General features: G+C 33.3%; 1 protein-coding gene across 4 annotated transcripts in view; it reads left to right on the top strand.

Moving 5' to 3' along the window:
• LOC149792998 (CDC42 small effector protein 2-like) overlaps positions 1-24,040 on the top strand; it is a 100,609-nt gene that overhangs the window by 38,706 nt on the left and 37,863 nt on the right. For 2 of the 4 annotated variants that reach the window (XM_089966863.1, XM_089966865.1), the window contains 3 exons: positions 8,344-8,930; positions 11,799-11,900; positions 17,297-17,409. In XM_089966863.1, coding sequence (XP_089822989.1) covers positions 8,874-8,930; positions 11,799-11,900; positions 17,297-17,404 — 267 coding nt within the window. In that variant the 5' untranslated portion in view covers positions 8,344-8,873 and the 3' untranslated portion in view covers positions 17,405-17,409. Of the gene's footprint in view, positions 1-3,796; positions 4,004-8,343; positions 8,931-11,798; positions 11,901-17,296; positions 17,410-24,040 lie in introns of those variants that run through there. The other 2 variants (XM_089966866.1, XM_089966864.1) reach the window with 2 other exon arrangements.

The raw sequence follows: 24,040 nt of genomic DNA, 5'->3' as shown, positions 1-24,040 counted from the left end.
TCTTTTCTACTGATTATTCCTAACAAATTGCACAGACTCAGATCTGCCAGTGCTTTATGCAACAGCAGATCTGGGTCTGTGCAGTTTGCAGTTGGACACCTCCTATTAGCGACTATATAAGGTAGAGTATTATATTAGTGTCTGAAATTATCATTTAAAAACATTAAACAGTAATGTAAAAGAAACTAGTTTCCTTTAAAAACAATGACACAGGAAGCCAGGGCAACAAAGAAAGGTTGTTGCCTAATAATTTGTTCCAGCCACAAATCCCCATGGATGCAATGAGAGATTCCAACCACAAATCCCCATGCTCTCATTACTGAAGATAATGGGCAAGTGAGCTTTTGCACAAATTGCAAGAACTGTATTGTTGCCATATGCCTACTCTTTTTCAAGGTATCAGGTATTTCTTTCCTTTTTCAAGGCATCAGGTATGTCTTTCCTTTCTCAAGGTATCAGGTATTTCTTTCCTTTTTCAAGACATCAGGTATGTCTTTCCTGTTTCATGGTATCAGGTATGTCTTTCGGTACACAGGTGACCATTGTTTAATACCTCCATTAGATCGACAGCTTACAGTTGAGCATTGTTCCCACAGATAATGTTGCTTATGGAAAAGGGTAGGAAACTGTTTCTTGGCTCTTCTGAGGTTTGAACCAGGAACCTAAATCAAAGCCAAATGACAATGCACTCTTTAAACTTACAAAGCAGTACACCACCATCTCCAGTTGAAAATTTAGATTTTAATTGTAATATTACTTACTTCATCAGGGATGCAAGTGCCCATGTCATAGCTCCCATTGGGAACACCCTGAATTGGAAGATCACGGACCCAGAGCCTGACTCCCACTTCATAAGTATATATGGATTACTCCTTTATTGCTAGGACATCATTTGTCTTAGAAATGCGCAATTTACTCTTGGAAAATTGCCTAAAGCCATCTTTTTGGCAAATTTTTATTATGGTTTTCTGTATTTTTCACTAATTATTGAATGATTATCACATCAATCCATGTACAATTTATGGTGATTTGTGCTTTTGTTAGCTGAAGGGATTTTATTGTGCTGTGTTAATTTATTGGCACTCTTAGTTATTCCCCTTACCCTTACCTGGTGTTTGGATAAGTAATCACCCCTGTATTGAAGTTCCAGAAGTTTGTTTTATTACTTGCTTTGTCAGTACTCAACTATATTCTTGCCTATTGTAAGCAGTTTTACACAATTAACTCAGCCAGTGTGGGTATGTGAGAAAGCCTGATGGTGGCTTCTCATGGGTCGGTAGTTCTTTCAAGGGTTTTCCTGGGTTTTTCCTCAACCATTAATACTGGCTGCCATGTATAGCCTATCGTGTGCTGAAAAATGGCATTAAACCCCACAAGAACAACAACAACATATGTAGTTAGTTGCTTAATTTCATTGCGTTTATCAATTGTGGAAATTGAATAATTAAGAAGTACTTGCTAAAGTCAGTATGTTGCATTAAACAAGTTTATGTCTCTGACTCATCCGTGTATTTTCAAATAAGTAGTCACATAGTACAATTATGTTTGTTGCACTGAATAACTTTAAACTCCTGTTTTAGCAGTACATTGTGAAATCAGTTAGGTGTGTGTGTGTGTTTTCCTTTGGCATTACACATATTTCAGTTTAAAAAATGTTATAAAATGTGTGCATTGTGGGCATAAGAAGACCCTGTGGAATACTCACCCTGCATGTTTATCATGCATGGAAGCCTGTTCTATGGCCTGACAATGTTTTTGACCAGTCAGTGCCCTTCTTCTCTCTCCATGCCATGTATCCAGGTATGGAATCTGTGACTCTTATATCCAAGGAGAATATGGGAGCTTACTCTTCCACAGAGAAGAGTACTGCCCTGTTGCAAGAGCTCGTTTGGAGCCCTGCTGAACTTCTAATATAAATCCTTGAACCCAGGAGCTTATGGGATCTGTCATAAAAGAATCAGAGACACCTAATGCCCCTGAAGAGTCACAGTACTCTGCAGGTGGGTTTGGGGTCCCAGATGCCCAATGAAGATGCCAGAGAGCAGATCATGCCTTTCTGAGAAGGAAAAGCAGCAATGTCACATTATATTGTCTGATGTTAGCTCCTCCAACATGTGTTGGATCAGATTGGGGCACTTATATAGAGCCAGAAAGGGTGCTTCTTCAAGGTTCATGCTCCAAAAAGAAGCCCCCCCCAAAAAATAGGTGCATCATCCAACTAAGGGACCATTGTGTCATGGCCTCCTTACAATGCAATGGTCATAGCATACATAAGGAGACATGTCCCTACTCTCAGCATTGAAGCTTAAAGCCTCCTCCATTGGGGAGCCTCAGAGGTGATCACACTCCAAGACTACCATATTCTCATCAAATGGAATCTCTTAGCAGAAAGTATATCCAGGATGGGCTGTGCAGTACTTTTGGAATGGTTGCTGCACAAGGAAGTAGCAGAGTCTCTTCTCCAACTGCAGGTGAGACCACTGGTTGACATTTGTTTGAAATGAGACTTAGCAACAAGCTCCCTTTAACATCTCTCCAGTCCCATGATCAGAGGGTTTGGACTGTGAATGCCTTTGGGGTAGGATTGTCTGTTTGCTTACACCTTCATGCCCATCAGAATATGTTTCCACAAGTACCCAACAAAGTTCAGACCTACACTGCTCCTAAGTGGGTCCATTGGTCATGTTTCAGCAATCTTGAAATGTTGATAGATAAATCCAGGAGATTACTATAATGGACATGCTATCTCAGCACAGGTCTCTGCTTCATAGTAGCAGCATGCCGAGTCATTTGCCACATTCATGCCTGGCTGTTATCAATCAACCAAGACCAGTTTAGAATCAAAGTTCCAAGTTGCAACACCATCACTGAAGTGAGATCTGCATACAGGATTTTCAGTGCATGGTCAAAGAGTTGCAATCTACATGGGCTTATGATATGAAAGTCAGGCTGAGGTGTGTTCTGTCTGTCCTAGGATACCGCTTCAGTAGCCTAATGGTTAGAGCGTCCGCCTCAGATATGGGAGGTCGCAGGTTCATACCCTGGCCCAGTCATACCAAAGACTAGTAAAAATCGTACTAACAGCTGCCTCACTAGGTGTTCAGCATTAAGAGGTTAGTGTTAGGACTGGTCTGTCTGGTGTCAGGATAATGTGACTGGGTGGGACATGATGATACATGTCTGTAGCATGATGCCCCAGTGCTAGACATCACTACAGACTGCCGCACTGCAGTCATCGTAGTGATATGACTGAAACATTGTTAAAGCTATGTTAAAAATTCAAGTCACTTCTGACCATGATAGAGCTTATCATCTAATGAGAGGTCAGATGTATGAGCTTGGACAACCTGGACAAAGTAAGCAAGGCAATAGTGACAGGTAATTTTTTTATACATATTTAAAATATAACCAAGTGTGCTAAATTTGTTGAACGAAGAAATAAATAGACCTGGAAGAATCTTATAGTTGGCATTCATCCAGCAGGTCAAAAATCTGGTTGTTCTTTTACCCACTTATCACTAATAAAAAGAATGTATAGGTGGATTTTCAAGCCCAACAAAAGACATTTAGTGCATTATCAATTAAAACAAAAGCTGAAGTTTTGATTTTAAAACTTGCACATTGTTCTACTTTCATATTTATTACAGATTTTATTAGCATCATAACTTTGAATCCTGGTCATGATGGGATGATAATGTGCATGTAACTATTGTTTACAAGTTTTGTAATTGACCTTGAACTTGTACACATGCACTGGTGATGACATATGCTCTATAAATGTATGATACAAGTTGAGGATCCCATCATGTACTATATATACTTGGGTCCTACTGCAAACTGCATAGATCCTGAACTGTCATCACGTGATGGGTTGGCAAATTATGTTCTTTGTTCATCTGATTACTCCTGAGAAGCTCTGTAAACCCAGATCTGCTGGCCAGTGCAGTATGCAGTGGTAGATTTAGGTCTGTGCAGCTTGCAATCGGATCCAACTGACACGCAAGTATATGTGACACGTTGTATCGTTAAGTTTTATGGTCCCACTGCTTGCATTTACTGGCTGTCTTGCTTTTATAAGTAATCTTAAATGATTTAGTGTTCATTTAAAGTGCAGACTTAACATTTCATTAGAAATGGTTGAAAGTATCCAAGTTATGACAATAAATTCATATATATCAATGTATATACTTAGTTATAAGTCAAGTCAAGAATAGATCCTGATCTGCCATAGCATAATGTACCTGCAGATCAGGCTCACATTTGTTCTGCTGATTACTCCTAACAAACTGCACAGACCCAGATCTGACAGTGCATTATGGGACAGCAGATCAGGGTCTGTGCAGTTTGCTGTTGGACTCGTAACTAAGTAAATACTGTATATACAAGGTCACAGTCAGGAGTGAATTTTGGCACTGAAACAAGAATATTGGTTCACCTGTTATTTTGCCATCCAGACTAATTGACCAAAGCATCAGTGATAATTTAGGCTAAACCATATTCCAGGTCCAGCTGGTTTTTCAGTGTATCTGTCCTTATTTATTGCCTCATGCCTTTGATCATCATGGTATAACTTAATTTAAATTTCTAGATAGTTTTAAATTTAGAAAATGCACGTTTTACAGCACACACCCCACCCCCCACCCCTGATTTCCATTGTAAATTATGACATGATAAGCTAGCCCTAACAGGGTACCCCCTTTGTTCCAGACACAGAAACCCCTGCTTGTAAAAAGTACAGTGTGCTTTTTTACACGAATAAAGAGGTTTGTGCTGTTCAGTTCTTTCAGAACTTGATGAGAGATTTACCACAGCAGACTCCCTACCCCATCATAATCAAAATTTGACTTTGATACAAGTATTACTTTATGTATTGGCTTTAAAAGTACTGATCACCCTTTTCCTGTTTCTAAATCACTGTATTGAAGTGAGGAAGTAGCTATTTTTAGCAAATATTGTTAATTAATCATTCTGCCAAACCAGTGTCACATGTACATGGCTGTATTAGGGAATAGTGCATAGGTAATCCAGTCATAGTCATTACAGTTATCATTATTGCTTACTCTATCTTATGATACATCATGGAGTCTGAATTTCAACTCTATACATTATTTTGTAGTACCTGTTGATTTTGTCAGGGGAACATATACACAAATTAATACTCTTGGCTGAAGGGCATTTAACCTCTGCATGTCAATAAGTACATTAATTAATTTACTTTAACCAAAACATAAATACTTAGCTAGCAGTTTTACTCTTGTATCCAGATAAACAAAAATATAATTCATTTTGTGAGACACTAGTAGTTATACTTTTCTATCCAGGTAAACAAAAATACATTTCATTTTGTGAGATACATGTACTAGGAGTTTGACTCTTCTGTACAGGTAAACCATACAGTACCAGTCTGTTTATTGGTAGGCAGTTCATAGATGAAAACCTGTAATCAGAGAAATGAGTCATGATTGCATAATTTGTGAGGGTCAGTGCAGTGGCAATATTTTGTAGTATTAAGTGAATTCTCTCTCTCTCTCTCTCTCTCTCTCTCTCAGCAAAATAAAGCAACATAGACTGATTTGCTTTGGAGTAACATTAATGTGTTCACAAGCTCTGTGTACATTTTTAAGCTACACCACTCATCAGCATTGGTGGTATGCTGCAGGACATTACAGAGTAATTTTAGAAAGAGGAAATGAAAGACGTATCAGTAAGATTCAAGGTCAAGGTCAACTTGCCATGGATATGTACATGAACGGCATTATATCTCCCATATCAAGTTGGATTTTGAGTTCTGTGTACTAGGTCATCAGGATGTGCTGTGTACATTGAAACCTAACTTGGCAAAACCACCATATAAAGGATACTAGTTTGTAAAGGACAACATCTATTAGACCCATTTTCCTGTTTTGTTATTATTTTCAGTACATAAATGATGGACACCTGCACACAGATGACATTTACAAATCCCTTTTCATTTATTTTATGGTCATTTTCAGCATCAGAAATGAAGGATGTCTGTCCACGAAGAACATTTACAAGTTGCTTTTTATTGTTTTCATTTTCAGTGTCAGAATAATGGACACCTGTTCATACTTTTGGTCCATATATAAAGGACACCTGTTAGTCAAGGAGAACAGTTACATTATCATAATCTACACCATGTGGACATCTGCACACAAGGGATAATTACAATTTTTTTATTATCATTTCAGTATTAATATAAATGATACCTGACAGCATTTTTGTAAAACTTTGTAAAACAGACACCTGTTCATTATTTTCAGTCTATTAAAGGTAGCTCATAATAAAGGACATTTTACATGTTTCTTTTCTTTTGTATAATTTTCAGCATCTATATGATGGACCCCTGTGCACAAAGGAATTACTTTTATCTTCTCATTATTTATCATTTTCATATAAGACACCTGTTGATAAAGAACATCAACAATACCCTTTATTATCATTTTCAGCATTAAATATAAAGGATACCTGTTTCTAAAGGACACTATTTACAAGTGCCTTTCTCACTTTTAACATCTGTATAAAGGACATTTGTTGATAAAGGATAGCATTTTTGAATCACTTTATTCTGTTACGATTTTCAGCATTTATATGAAAGACACTTGTTGATAAAGGACAACATTTACCAGTCCCTTTTCTTTATTTTATGACTTTCAACATATGTATGATCCATGTAATGGATATATGTTGATGAAGGACATGTCAGTTTTTTTATTTTCATTTCCATCATCTATAAAGGAAACCTACCTCCAAAAGAACAATTGTATGGTGCCTTGTTTGTAGTTTGTAGGCAGGCTTGAATACACATTTACTTTTATCAGTGTTGATTCAGCTCTTATATTACTGTCAAAATCTTTTGAACAAAATTTGAATGTGAGTTCCTGCCTTAGCCCATTGAATGCAGTTTCCCACCTTAGTCCATCAAATGTGAGTTCCCACCTTTGTACTTCTAATGTTAGTTCCCACCTTAGTCTATTGAATGAGTCCTTAGTCCATCGAATGAGAGTTCCCACCTTGGTCCATTGATGAGAGTTCCCACTTTAGTCCACCAAATGAGAGTTCCCACCTTATCCACTTTTGTAAAATCCGTGCTTACTGCACAGCTCAAAAAGATATTATGTTTTATTATGACATCAATATTACCTCACCTAGGTATATATTTATATTATGGCATCAATATTACCTCACCTAGGTATATATTTATATTATGGCATCAATATTACCTCACCTAGGTATATATTTATATTATGGCATCAATATTACCTCACCTAGGTATATATTTATATTATGACATCAATATTACCTCACCTAGGTATATATTTATATTATGGCATCAATATTACCTCACCTAGGTATATATTTATATTATGACATCAATATTACCTCACCTAGGTATATATTTATATTATGACATCAATATTACCTCACCTAGGTATATATTTATATTATGACATCAATATTACCTCACCTAGGTATATATTTATATTATGGCATCAATATTACCTCACCTAGGTATATATTTATATTATGACATCAATATTACCTCATTTTTACCTGAGTGTATCATGACATTATTACATCACTTTTTCCAGGGTGTATCATTATGACATTAGGTCACTTTTTACCTTTGTGTATTATGACATCAGTATTACCTGACTCTTTACCTGGGTGTATCATAGCACTATGAACGGAGATAGAGATTGCATTAGGACAGCAAGGTTCTGTCTCTTGTTAAATAATGTAAAAAAATTCTTGTACGTTCTTAATATATGTAGTATTAGCTAAAGCTATCTGACAAGTATGAATATTATTGGCATCAGTAATTTACAACCTGCCAATTAGCTTCAGTAATTTACAACCTGCCAGTTAGCATTAGTAATTTACAACCTGCTTTAAATTTGTGGCTCAGGATTTCTGTTGTGGAGAATGGCTGTAATCTCAGTGACTGTATTATACTGACAAAAATCACTCTCTGGTATATCCATTTCTTGTGGTGTTTAATAAGAGGCATCTACCTGTAAAAATTTGTTGAAATTTTTAATTTAAGGGAAATTAGTGGGTATGTGAGAAAGCTGCCAGTAGCCTCCTGTGGGTCGGTCATTCTTACTGGGATTTTCCCTGGTTCTTCCTCCACCCGTTAAACTGGCCATCATGTATAGCTCTAAAACAAGAACATTTGTGTGTGTGTGTGTGTGTGTGTGTGTGTGTGTGTGTGTGTGTTTAGTTATGAGTAGTGCAAGATTTGAATATAGTTAAATGTCCAACATTTCACAAGGGATCATAATTAAGGTATTGTACTGAATATTTTCTCCCCTTTCTTTCCAGAGAGCTGCTATTTACGGAGCAGAATCATGTAGTGCTGTAGAAATCAGAAAGTCAAGGCTAGTTTAGTGCACCGCCCTGGAGCTTACGCCTGCTTCAGCCCATGGTCTGATTTATCCTTGGATTCATCTAAAACACTAGCATCGTGTTATGGCAAGAATTGATGGGAAAAATAAGCTGCATTGAAAAAACACATTTAATAATTTAAAAGTTACTGGCATTTATGGCCAGTCTGAGCTCTGTCTAGAGGAAACTGTGCATTTCCTGAGGAAAAATAACTGATAAATGATATACCAGTTTCACTTTCACAGATAACTCTTATTACAATTGTATTACATGTTGGAGCACATATACTTAAGAGACTTTGAACTTCAGTTAGGCTGATTTTGAAATAATATTACTCAATAAAAATTGAACGATTCTTCAGTCAGAGAAATTTCCAAAAGTGTCAAAGAGCCTTAAAAACTGGACTGAGACACTTGATTTTCCAATACCTAGAATTTAATCTGTGATAAACAAGAGAACCATTCCAGATGACGATGGCAACATTAATCTGTTTTAGCTGCTGTTTTGAGGACCAACCTCAGCCGGTAATATATACATGTGTATTGTCTTTTTTATCTGTTTTTCAGTTCCTGTCCCACTTTTTCTGTCTGTGTGTCTATATTTTTCATACTACTATTTATGTATATGGCTGTATATGCTCTGTCCTTGTTTCCATCAACTACTCATTTTGTCTTAAAACTGAAAAAGGGGAAATAAATCCACAGCAAAATATCACAACTCCCATTGATTAATGGAGCATCACTTTACATGCAGACTCTCTTTAGTTAATGGAGCATGACATTTTATGCAGACTCTTAGATTAATGTAGCATCACTTTACCTTCAGGTTCTCAGATTAAATGAGCATCCTTTTGCATGCAGAATCTTAGATTAATGGAGCACGCCTTTACATGCAGACTCTCTTAGAATAACAGAGCACCCCTTTACATGCAGACTCTCTTAGAATAACAGGGTACCCCTGTTCATGCAGACTCTCTTAGAATAACAGAGCACCCCTTTTCATGCAGACTCTCTTATAATAACAGAGCACCCCTTTTCATGCAGACTCTCTTACAATAACAGAGCACCCCTTTTCATGCAGACTCAATTATAATAACAGAGCACCCCTTTTCATGCAGACTCTCTTAGAATAACAGAGCACCCCTTTTCATGCAGACTCTTAGAATAACAGAGCACCCCTTTTCTTGCAGACTCTCTTATAATAACAGAGCACCCCTTTTCATGCAGATACTCTTAGAATAACAGAGCACCCCTTTACATGCAGATACTCTTAGGTTAATGGAGCATACCTTCCCATTATGCGGAGGTTCCCTTAGATCAGTGGAGCATGCCTTAACATGGAGACTCTTAGGTTAATGGAGTACCATTTACATCCAGACTTTTAGATCAATGGAGTACCATTTACATCCAGACTTTTAGATCAGTGGAGTACTGTTTACATGCAGACTCTTGGATCAGTGGAGTACCATTTACATCCAGACTTTTAGATCAGTGGAGTACCATTTACATCCATACTTTTAGATCAATGGAGTACCATTTACATCCAGACTTTTAGATCAGTGGAGTACCGTTTACATGCAGACTCGTAAATCAATGGAGTACCCATTTACGTCCAGACTCTTAGATCAATGTATCCTCCCAATGCACACAGGTTCCCTTAGATCGGTATAGCACCACTTTAGATGCAAATACTCTTTGATCACTGGAGCATGCCATTACAAGCAGACTCTCATAGATTAATGGAGCAACCGTTTACATGCAAACTGTTTTAGATCTATGGAGTACCCATTTACATGCAGACTTACAGATCTATGAAGTCCCCATTTACATGCAGACTTATAGATCTATGAAGTCCCCATTTACATGCAGACTTATAGATCTATGAAGTCCCCATTTACATGCAGACTTATAGATCTATGAAGTCACCATTTACATGCAGACTTATATATCTATGAAGTCCCCATTTACATGCAGACTTATAGATCTATGACGTCCCCATTTACATGCAGACTTATAGATCTATGAAGTCCCCATTTACATGCAGACTTATAGATCTATGAAGTCCCTATTTACATGCAGACTTATAGATCTATGAAGTCCCCATTTACATGCAGACTTATAGATCTATGAAGTCCCCATTTACATGCAGACTTATAGATCTATGAAGTCCCCATTTACATGCACACTATTTCTTCATGCAGTCAAGCCTGACTTGGTCTTTTGTTCCTTGCCACACATCACTGAGTGGCACAGTTTCATAAATGTCATTTAGAATGAGTGTTATGGAGAAAAGTGTGCACAGACAGACAGGAACTTGAATGTGGATCTCCCAGATGCTAACCAATTGCTATACCGCCATAGCTATCTAAGCTGATACCCCATGCAAGTATTCATTTCCCTGCATGTGGAAGACATGTCTCCGTCAGCTGCATTTACTTCTCATTTTCAACTCCAAATGTTAAACAGGATCTTTTGCAGGATGGGTAAATTTTGTTATATTCAGACAAAAACATCAGAAGAATGCAAAATAATTGTGCATACTGTTTGCAATCCATACCATTGTTTACTGCAACAAAGTACCCCCCTCTTCCTCTACCTCTTAGAAACCCCCCACTTTTGCAAACTGGAGGGGGGGATTTTCCCCATATTTTGTTCTTGAATAGAGATTTTGAAATAGGTGATCAATATGCTGCCATTAAAAGTCAATGAAAAGTCTGCTAACCGTCTACCGCTTGAATTGTGTGAGCTAACCTCCCATGCACATCCGTGTAATAGGTCATACTTCCATTGGTTGCCTGCCTGACTTCTATTTTTCTCTGTAATCAGGAGGGTCAGGTAACCAACAAGCACTTAACTCTCTCCATTGGTTACTTACCTCTGAGATGCCATTGGTTGCTTTTCTGTTATTTAGTGATGCAAAGCACCATGATTTGTTTGGAGAGCAGACGTGAATCTGAGCCCTGTAAGTTGAGGTTTACATGGCCTAATATCTTATGACAGAACAATGGTTCAGAGTTCCATTTTATTGAATCAGATGCTTTTCTTGGCTTCTTTCATGAACGTAGTACACAACTAAATAAGAGGATGTTAATAGATCTAATATATGCCAAAAGCCATCTACACAAATTCTTTATAAATAACAAGTCTATTCATTTCTCTCCCTCCTTCCCTCCCCCCCCCCACCTCTCTCTCTCTCCATTCTGCATGAGAGTAAAATTTTCATGAAACTTATGAATTGATACACATGGATATGATATTTTTATTTAATGTGGTGGCTGCAATAATATCATTAACAATGTTAAAACATTTTCAAATGTTTTTGAAGTTATATAATGTGTAAATTCAATGTAAAAAGTGCTACATTTATTCATCCCCATGTTTGGTCTGTTCCAGAAAACAAGACGGCCACGGCTAGACCCAACCATGATAGGGATGCCAACAAATTTCCGACACACAGCACATATAGGTTCAGGAGATGTTTCTAATAACACAAGGGTTTGTATATATAACTTAATACCCTAAAGCTTTAAAAAAAAGAAAAACGTAGGCATTATGTTATGCTACAATGTGTTGTTTTGTATGGGTTGATGACTTTATGTAACAATGATTGTAACATTTTCAGCTTCTGCAGAATCAGTGTAATGTTAATTGTAGATTTGCACATCAGTAAACAAAATATTGATTCACCCCTGATATTTTCTATTCTAATTCCGGTTTAAATGCAAACAACATAGATCCTAAACTGCCATCACATAATGTGCCAGCAGATAAAGTTTTTGTTGTTTGTTCTGATCAGTGCTCCAAACAAACAACTTAGATGCAGCTCTTCCTGTGCACAATGCAGTGACTGATGTTCACTTCACACTTTCGTTCTAATGTCTAGATGGTCCTAAATGAAAAAGGTGCCACTTAAGCATCCAGTATTGCCACCACAGTGACCACCTTGAAATTCTTGTTGTTGCTACTCCAGATATGATGGCCAATTCAGCATGGGTTTTTTACTAACACATTTCTTCCAAGGTCTGACTGATCCTAAATAGAAATGGTTATAATCTTGCATCCAGTATGACCTCATGAAGTCTGTCATGAAAACCTTGTTTGCACTACTCCTTCACAATGGAAATTATATCAGCTTGTTTTCACCAGAAGATTTGTTATAACATGTTGCTGGTTTGTTATAACATTTGTTATAACATGGTTTGTTAGTTGCTGGTTTGTTATAACATTTGTTATAACATGTTCCTGATTTCTTATAACATGGTTTGTTATAACATTTGTTATAAGATGTTGCTGGTTTCTTATAACATGGTTTGTTATAACATTTGTTATAACATGTTGCTGGTTTCTTATAACATGGTTTGTTATAACATTTGTTATAACATGGTTTGTTAGTTGCTGGTTTGTTATAACATTTGTTATAACATGTTGCTGGTTTCTTATAACATGGTTTGTTATAACATTTGTTATAACATGTTGCTGGTTTCTTATAACATGGTTTGTTATAACATTTGTTATAACATGTTGATTTTAAATAAAAGTTGTGCTGATCTGACCTTGAATGTGGCCATCATGGTGGCCATCTTGAAAAGAAAATCTTATTATCACTACTCCTGCAAGATGGATGGTAGTATTCACCACGAGATTTTTTTATAAAAGATGGATGATGATATTCACCAAGAGATGTTTTCAAAAGATGGATGATAATATTCACCATGAGATTTTTTTTATAAAAGATGGATGATAATATTCACCATGAGATTTTTTCAAAAGATGGATGGTAGTATTCACCATGAGATTTTTTTAGAAAGATGGATGTTAATATTCACCATGGGGGCCCCGAGTGGCCAAGTGGTCTAAAGCGCTCTCCGTTATGGATCACTGCCATCTCACCTCTGTCTACGTGGGATTGAGTCTCGGATTCGGCCAGTGTGGGTATGTGAGAAAGCATGCCAGTAGCTTCTCATGGGTTGGTGGTTCTTTCCGGGGTTTTCCCTGATTCTTCCTACACCATTAATACTGGCCGGCATGTATAGCCTATCGTGTGCTGAAAAATGGCATTAAACCCAACAACAACAACAACAATATTCACCACGAGATTTTTTCAAAAGATGGATGATAATATTCACCATGAGATTTTTTCAAAAAGATGGATGGTAGTATTCACCATGAGATTTTTTCAAAAGATGGATGGTAGTATTCACCATGAGATTTTTTCAGAAAGATGGATGGTAGTATTCACCATGAGATTTTTTCAAAAGATGGATGGTAGTATTCACCATGAGATTTTTTCAAAAGATGGATGGTAATATTCACCATGAGATTTTTTTCAAAAGATGGATGATAATATTCACCATAGGATTTTTTCAAAAGATGGTATTATTCACCATGAGAATTTTTTCAAAAGATAGATGATAATATTCCCCATGAGATTTTTTTGAAAGATGGGTGATAATACTCACCATGAGATTTTTTTCAAAAGATGGATGATAATATTCACCATGAGATTTTTTCAAAAGATGGATGGTATTATTCCCCATGAGATTTTTTCAAAAGATGGATGGTATTATTCACCATGAGATTTTTTCAAAAGATGGATGGTAATATTCACCATGAGATTTATTCAAAAGATGGATGATAATATTCACCTTGAGAATTTTTTCAAAAGATGGATGGTAATATTCACCATGAGATTTTTTCAAAAGATGGATGGTAATATTCACCATGAGATCTGTTCAAAAGATGGATGGTAATATTCACCATGAGATTTTTTCAAAAGATGGATGGTATCATTCACCATGAGATTTTTTTCAAAAAGATGGATAGTAGTATTCACCATGAGATTTTTTTCAAAAGATGGATGGTAATACTCACCATGAGATATTTTCAAAAGATGGATGATAATATTCACCATGAGATTTTTTAAAAAGATGGAAGGTAGTATTCACCATGAGATTTTTTTCAGAAGACTTTGTGCAGCATTTACTTGATCCTAAATAAAAATGATGCTGATGTTGTATATGACCACCACACTGGCTGTTTTGAAAATCTTGTTATTGCTAGTAATCCTAAATTGATGGTCATAACCTGGTTTTCACTAAGAGACTTTTTATGACTCTAGTTGGTAATCAGTGAAAATGGGTCTCCTTGCACAGCTAGTATAGTTACCACAGTGGCTGTCTTGAAAATCATGTTATTGCTACTCTTCCTGAATGAATAGTCATATCAACATGGTGTTTTCAATAAAAACTACCTTGTGAAGTCTAATTGGTACTAAATTAGAGGAGTGACAAACTTGAATCCAATATGGCCACTATGCATGTAATCTGGCCACCATGATAGCCATCTTGAAAATTTTGCAATACCATAAGAAAATCAGAGATAGTTTTGTGAAAATTCTTTTGGCTAGTAGAGCATCAGACCCTTCTAGGAACTCTTGCTATCCTTGTAGTGTGATATGCAGAGGTAGTAGGCTATCCTTGTAGTGTGATATGCAGAGGTAGTAGGCTATCCTTGTAGTGTGATATGCAGATGTGATATGCAGAGGTAGTAGGCTATCCTTGTAGTGTGATATGCAGAGGTAGTAGGCTATCCTTGTAGTGTGATATGCAGAGGTAGTAGGCTATCCTTGTAGTGTGATATGCAGATGTGATATGCAGAGGTAGTAGGCTATCCTTTTAGTGTAATATGCAGAGGTAGTAGGCTATCCTTGTAGTGTGATATGCAGAGGTAGTAGGCTATCCTTGTAGTGTGATATGCAGAGGTAGTAGGGATATAGCTGTAGCTGTGTCAGTCTGCCTAACTATTTGTTCATAAACATTTTCATTTCCAGTGCATAACTTTAAAACATTTCACGGTATTTGAACCAAGCAAGGTGCATACTTTTGGTACATAGAATCTTGCCCATACATTAATTTTGCATTTGGTTGGAAACAAAATGTACCATACATAGAATATACATTTAGAGTACTGGCCCATATGGTATTAACATGGGTAGCATGTAATTGGGTGGTGTATAATTGAAAGTATTGGCTTATGTGGTACTAGGATGGGTAGTTTATAAATAGGAGTACTGTTCCATATGGTACTTGCATAAGTAGTATGAAAATTTAGAGTACTGGTCCATATGGTACTTGCATAAGTAGTATGAAAATTTAGAGTACTGGTCCATATGGTACTTGCATATATAGTATGAAAATTTAGAGTACTGGTCCATATGGTACTTGCATAAGTAGTATGAAAATTTAGAGTACTGGTCCACATGGTACTTGCATAAGTAGTATGAAAATTTAGAGTACTGTTGCATAAATAGTATGAAAAATTAGAGTACTGGTCCATATGGTACTTGCATAAGTAGTATGAAAATTTAGAGTACTGGTCCACATGGTACTTGCATATATAGTATGAAAATTTAGAGTACTGGTCCACATGGTACTTGCATAAGTAGTATGAAAATTTAGAGCACTGTTACATATGGTACTTGCATAAGTATTATGAAAATTTAGAGTACTGGTCCAAATGGTACTTGCTTAAGTAGTTGAAAATTTAGAGTACTGGTCCATACGGTACTTGCATAAGTAGTATGAAAATTTAGAGTACTGGTCCACATGGTATTTGCATAAGTAGTATGAAAATTTAGAGTACTGGTCCACATGGTACTTGCATAAGTAGTATGAAAATTTAGAGTACTGGTCCAAATGGTACTTGCATAAGTAGTATGAAAATTTAGAGTACTGTTGCATAAGTAGTATGAAAATTTTGAGTACTGGTCCATATGGTACTTGCATAAGTAGTATGAAAATTTAGAGTACTGGTCCAAATGGTACTTGCATAAGTAGTATGAAAAATTAGAGTACTGTTCCATATGGTACTTGCATAAGTAATATAAAAATTTAGAGTACTGTTCCATATGGTACTTGCATAAGTAGTATGAAAATTTCGAGTACTGGTCCACATGGTACTTGCATATATAGTAGAAAATTTAGAGTACTGGTCCAAATGGTACTTGCATAAGTAGTATGAAAAATTAGAGTACTGGTCCATATGGTACTTGCATAAGTAGTATGAAAATTTAGAGTACTGGTCCACATGGTACTTGCATATATAGTATGAAAATTTAGAGTACTGGTCCACATGGTACTTGCATAAGTAGTATGAAAATTTAGAGCACTGTTACATATGGTACTTGCATAAGTATTATGAAAATTTAGAGTACTGGTCCAAATGGTACTTGCTTAAGTAGTTGAAAATTTAGAGTACTGGTCCATACGGTACTTGCATAAGTAGTATGAAAATTTAGAGTACTGGTCCACATGGTACTTGCATAAGTAGTATGAAAATTTAGAGTACTGGTCCAAATGGTACTTGCATAAATAGTATGAAAATTTAGAGTACTGTTGCATAAGTAGTATGAAAATTTTGAGTACTGGTCCATATGGTACTTGCATAAGTAGTATGAAAATTTAGAGTACTGGTCCAAATGGTACTTGCATAAGTAGTATGAAAATTTAGAGTACTGTTCCATATGGTACTTGCATAAGTAATATAAAAATTTCGAGTACTGTTCCATATGGTACTTGCATAAGTAGTATGAAAATTTCGAGTACTGGTCCACATGGTACTTGCATATATAGTAGAAAATTTAGAGTACTGGTCCAAATGGTACTTGCATAAGTAGTATGAAAAATTAGAGTACTGGTCCATATGGTACTTGCATAAGTAGTATGACAATTTAGAGTACTGGTCCAAATGGTACTTGCATAAGTAGTTTGAAAATTGAAATTACTTGACCAGGGGGATATGTGCTCTAAATGATTCTCATCACCCCTTCTGTTATAAACAGACATTTTATAGCATGTTTTATTAATATATTACAAAAAGTTGTTTTTCTGCAGGTTGCTAACCTAGAAAATCAGATGTCTTCCAAGGGAGGGTATGACCATGTGTCTCCTGTTAACATTGAGCTCAAAGTAATAGACTTGCCAGGCAGGAACCAGACATAGTACAGGTTGGTCATCATAATTGTGCATGGTTTGCAAATTTCAATAAAATGCTTTAATGCAAGGAATAATTTTGAGTTGCAAGGAAATGCTTAAGGATTGAAATGGTTTCCCAAGTTTTATAGCAAGCATTTGACTTTGCACAATGTTTATGATCTTGTTTCTTACATTATTCACCAACGAATCATTTATAAGTAACCACCAAAACTGGAGTTCTTTTCTGTGAGCTACATGCACTGCAGATTTCACTATTTAGATTTCTTTTTTTGTATTATTTTTTATGGTTTATGTATTCAGAAAATATTGATACCACACAAATAAGAATAATTATTAATACCACACAAATAAGAATAATTATTGATAGCACACAAATAAAAATAAGTATTGATAGCACACAAATAAGAATAAGTATTGATAGCACACAAATAAGAATAATTATTGATAGCACACAAATAAGAATAAGTATTGATAGCACACAAATAAAAATAATTATTGATACCACACAAATAAGAATAAGCATTGATAGCACACAAATAAGAATAAGTATTGATAGCACACAAATAAGAATATTGATAGCACACAAATAAGAATAAGTATTGATGCCACACAAATAAGAATAAGTATTGATAGCACACAAATAAGAATAATTATTGATAGCACACAAATAAGAATAAGTATTGATAGCACACAAATAAGAATAAGTATTGATAGCAAACAAATAAGAATAATTATTGATAGCACACAAATAAGAATAAGTATTGATAGCACACAAATAAGAATAAGTATTGATAGCACACAAATAAGAATAAGTATTGATAGCACACAAATAAGAATATTGATAGCACACAAATAAGAATAAGTATTGATAGCACACAAATAAGAATAATTATTGATAGCACACAAATAAGAATAATTATTGATAGCACACAAATAAGAATAAGTATTGATAGCACACAAATAAGAATAAGTATTGATAGCACACAAATAAGAATAAGTATTGATAGCACACAAATAAGAATAATTATTGATAGCACACAAATAAGAATAATTATTGATAGCACACAAATAAGAATAAGTATTGATAGCACACAAATAAGAATAAGTATTGATAGCACACAAATAAGAATAATTATTGATAGCACACAAATAAGAATAAGTACTGATAGCACACAAATAAGAATAAGTATTGATAGCACACAAATAAGAATATTGATAGCACACAAATAAGAATAAGTATTGATAGCACACAAATAAGAATAAGTATTGATAGCACACAAATAAGAATATTGATAGCACACAAATAAGAATAAGTATTGATGCCACACAAATAAGAATAAGTATTGATAGCACACAAATAAGAATAATTATTGATAGCACACAAATAAGAATAAGTATTGATAGCACACAAATAAGAATAAGTATTGATAGCACACAAATAAGAATAAGTATTGATAGCACACAAATAAGAATAATTATTGATAGCACACAAATAAGAATAATTATTGATAGCACACAAATAAGAATAAGTATTGATAGCACACAAATAAGAATATTGATAGCACACAAATAAGAATAAGTATTGATAGCACACAAATAAGAATAAGTATTGATAGCACACAAATAAGAATAATTATTGATAGCACACAAATAAGAATAATTATTGATAGCACACAAATAAGAATAAGTATTGATAGCACACAAATAAGAATATTGATAGCACACAAATAAGAATAAGTATTGATAGCACACAAATAAGAATAAGTATTGATAGCACACAAATAAGAATAATTATTGATAGCACACAAATAAGAATAAGTATTGATAGCACACAAATAAGAATATTGATAGCACACAAATAAGAATAAGTATTGATAGCACACAAATAAGAATAAGTATTGATAGCACACAAATAAGAATAATTATTGATAGCACACAAATAAGAATAATTATTGATAGCACACAAATAAGAATAAGTATTGATAGCACACAAATAAGAATAAGTATTGATAGCACACAAATAAGAATAATTATTGATAGCACACAAATAAGAATAAGTATTGATAGCACACAAATAAGAATATTGATAGCACACAAATAAGAATAAGTATTGATAGCACACAAATAAGAATAAGTATTGATAGCACACAAATAAGAATATTGATAGCACACAAATAAGAATAAGCATTGATAGCACACAAATAAGAATATTGATAGCACACAAATAAGAATATTTATTGATAGCACACAAATAAGAATAAGTATTGATGCCACACAAATAAGAATAAGTATTGATAGCACACAAATAAGAATAATTATTGATAGCACACAAATAAGAATAATTATTGATAGCACACAAATAAGAATAAGTATTGATAGCACACAAATAAGAATAAGTATTGATAGCACACAAATAAGAATATTGATAGCACACAAATAAGAATAAGTATTGATAGCACACAAATAAGAATAAGTATTGATGCCACACAAATAAGAATAAGTATTGATAGCACACAAATAAGAATAATTATTGATAGCACACAAATAAGAATAATTATTGATAGCACACAAATAAGAATAAGTATTGATAGCACACAAATAAGAATAATTATTGATAGCACACAAATAAGAATAAGTATTGATAGCACACAAATAAGAATAAGTATTGATAGCACACAAATAAGAATAATTATTGATAGCACACAAATAAGAATAAGTATTGATAGCACACAAATAAGAATAATTATTGATAGCACACAAATAAGAATAAGTATTGATAGCACACAAATAAGAATAAGTATTGATAGCACACAAATAAGAATATTGATAGCACACAAATAAGAATAAGCATTGATAGCACACAAATAAGAATAAGCATTGATAGCACACAAATAAGAATAAGTATTGATAGCACACAAATCAGAATATTGATAGCACACAAATAAGAATAAGTATTGATGCCACACAAATAAGAATAAGTATTGATACCACACAAATAAGAATAATTATTGATAGCACACAAATAAGAATAATTATTGATAGCACACAAATAAGAATAAGTATTGATAGCACACAAATAAGAATAAGTGTTGATAGCACACAAATAAGAATATTTATTGATAGCACACAAATAAGAATAAGTATTGATAGCACACAAATAAGAATAAGTGTTGATAGCACACAAATAAGAATAAGTATTGATAGCACACAAATAAGAATAATTATTGATAGCACACAAATAAGAATAAGTATTGATAGCACACAAATAAGAATAAGTATTGATACCACACAAATAAGAATAAGTATTGATACCACACAAATAAGAATAAGTATTGATAGCACACAAATAAGAATAAGTATTGATAGCACACAAATAAGAATAATTATTGATAGCACACAAATAAGAATAAGTATTGATAGCACACAAATAAGAATAAGGATTGATAGCACACAAATAAGAATAATTATTGATACCACACAAATAAGAATAATTATTGATAGCACACAAATAAGAATAAGTATTGATAGCACACAAATAAGAATATTTATTGATAGCACACAAATAAGAATAAGTATTGATAGCACACAAATAAGAATATTTATTGATAGCACACAAATAAGAATAAGTATTGATAGCACACAAATAAGAATAAGTATTGATAGCACACAAATAAGAATAAGTATTGATAGCACACAAATAAGAATAATTATTGATAGCACACAAATAAGAATAATTATTGATAGCACACAAATAAGAATAAGTATTCACAGCACACAAATAAGAATAATTATTGATAGCACACAAATAAGAATAAGTATTGATAGCACACAAATAAGAATAAGTATTGATAGCACACAAATAAGAATATTTATTGATAGCACACAAATAAGAGTAAGTATTGATAGCACACAAATAAGAATATTTATTGATAGCACACAAATAAGAATAAGTATTGATGCCACACAAATAAGAATAAGTATTGATAGCACACAAATAAGAATAAGTATTGATAGCACACAAATAAGAATAATTATTGATAGCACACAAATAAGAATAAGTATTGATAGCACACAAATAAGAATAATTATTCATACCACACAAATAAGAATAAGTATTGATAGCACACAAATAAGAATAATTATTGATAGCACACAAATAAGAATAATTATTGATAGCACACAAATAAGAATAAGTATTGATACCACACAAATAAGAATAAGTATTGATACCACACAAATAAGAATAAGTATTGATAGCACACAAATAAGAATAAGTATTGATAGCACACAAATAAGAATAAGTATTGATACCACACAAATAAGAATAAGCATTGATACCACACAAATAAGAATAAGTATTGATAGCACACAAATAAGAATAAGTATTGATAGCACACAAATAAGAATAAGTATTGATAGCACACAAGAATAATTATTGATAGCACAAATAAGAATAAGTATTGATAGCACACAAATAAGAATAAGTATTGATAGCACACAAATAAGAATAAGTATTGATAGCACACAAGAATAATTATTGATAGCACACAAATAAGAATAAGTATTGATATCACACAAATAAGAATAATTATTGATAGCACACAAATAAGAATAAGTATTGATAGCACACAAATAAGAATAAGTATTCATAGCACACAAATAAGAATAAGTATTGATAGCACACAAATAAGAATAATTATTGATAGCACACAAATAAGAATAAGTATTGATAGCACACAAATAAGAATAAGTATTGATAGCACACAAATAAGAATAAGTATTGATAGCACACAAATAAGAATATTTATTGATAGCACACAAATAAGAATAAGTATTGATAGCACACAAATAAGAATAAGTATTGATAGCACACAAATAAGAATATTTATTGATAGCACACAAATAAGAATAAGTATTGATAGCACACAAATAAGAATAATTATTGATAGCACACAAATAAGAATAAGTATTGATAGCACACAAATAAGAATAAGTATTGATAGCACACAAATAAGAATATTTATTGATAGCACACAAATAAGAATAAGTATTGATGCCACACAAATAAGAATAAGTATTGATAGCACACAAATAAGAATAAGTATTGATAGCACACAAATAAGAATATTTATTGATAGCACACAAATAAGAATAAGTATTGATAGCACACAAATAAGAATAATTATTGATAGCACACAAATAAGAATAAGTATTGATATCACACAAATAAGAATAAGTATTGATACCACACAAATAAGAATATTTATTGATAGCACACAAATAAGAATAAGTATTGATAGCACACAAATAAGAATATTTATTGATAGCACACAAATAAGAATAAGTATTGATAGCACACAAATAAGAATAAGTATTGATAGCACACAAATAAGAATAAGTATTGATAGCACACAAATAAGAATAAGTATTGATACCACACAAATAAGAATAAGCATTGATAGCACACAAATAAGAATAAGTATTGATAGCACACAAATAAGAATAAGTATTGATAGCACACAAATAAGAATAATTATTAATACCACACAAATAAGAATAAGTATTGATAGCACACAAATAAGAATAAGTATTGATAGCACACAAATAAGAATAATTATTGATAGCACACAAATAAGAATAAGTATTGATAGCACACAAATAAGAATAAGCATTGATAGCACACAAATAAGAATAAGTATTGATATCACACAAATAAGAATAATTATTGATAGCACACAAATAAGAATAAGTATTGATAGCACACAAATAAGAATAAGTATTGATAGCACACAAATAAGAATAATTATTGATAGCACACAAATAAGAATAAGTATTGATAGCACACAAATAAGAATAAGGATTGATAGCACACAAATAAGAATAATTATTGATACCACACAAATAAGAATAATTATTGATAGCACACAAATAAGAATAAGTATTGATAGCACACAAATAAGAATATTTATTGATAGCACACAAATAAGAATAAGTATTGATAGCACACAAATAAGAATATTTATTGATAGCACACAAATAAGAATAAGTATTGATAGCACACAAATAAGAATAAGTATTGATAGCACACAAATAAGAATAAGTATTGATAGCACACAAATAAGAATAATTATTGATAGCACACAAATAAGAATAATTATTGATAGCACACAAATAAGAATAAGTATTCACAGCACACAAATAAGAATAATTATTGATAGCACACAAATAAGAATAAGTATTGATAGCACACAAATAAGAATAAGTATTGATAGCACACAAATAAGAATATTTATTGATAGCACACAAATAAGAGTAAGTATTGATAGCACACAAATAAGAATATTTATTGATAGCACACAAATAAGAATAAGTATTGATGCCACACAAATAAGAATAAGTATTGATAGCACACAAATAAGAATAAGTATTGATAGCACACAAATAAGAATAATTATTGATAGCACACAAATAAGAATAAGTATTGATAGCACACAAATAAGAATAATTATTCATACCACACAAATAAGAATAAGTATTGATAGCACACAAATAAGAATAATTATTGATAGCACACAAATAAGAATAATTATTGATAGCACACAAATAAGAATAAGTATTGATACCACACAAATAAGAATAAGT

The sequence above is a fragment of the Sinohyriopsis cumingii genome, chromosome 8 (assembly GCF_028554795.1).
Source record: "Sinohyriopsis cumingii isolate HCF-2022 chromosome 8, ASM2855479v2, whole genome shotgun sequence".
In the NCBI taxonomy this organism is placed as follows: domain Eukaryota; kingdom Metazoa; phylum Mollusca; class Bivalvia; order Unionida; family Unionidae; genus Sinohyriopsis; species Sinohyriopsis cumingii.
This window is presented reverse-complemented; position numbering and strand designations above follow the sequence as displayed.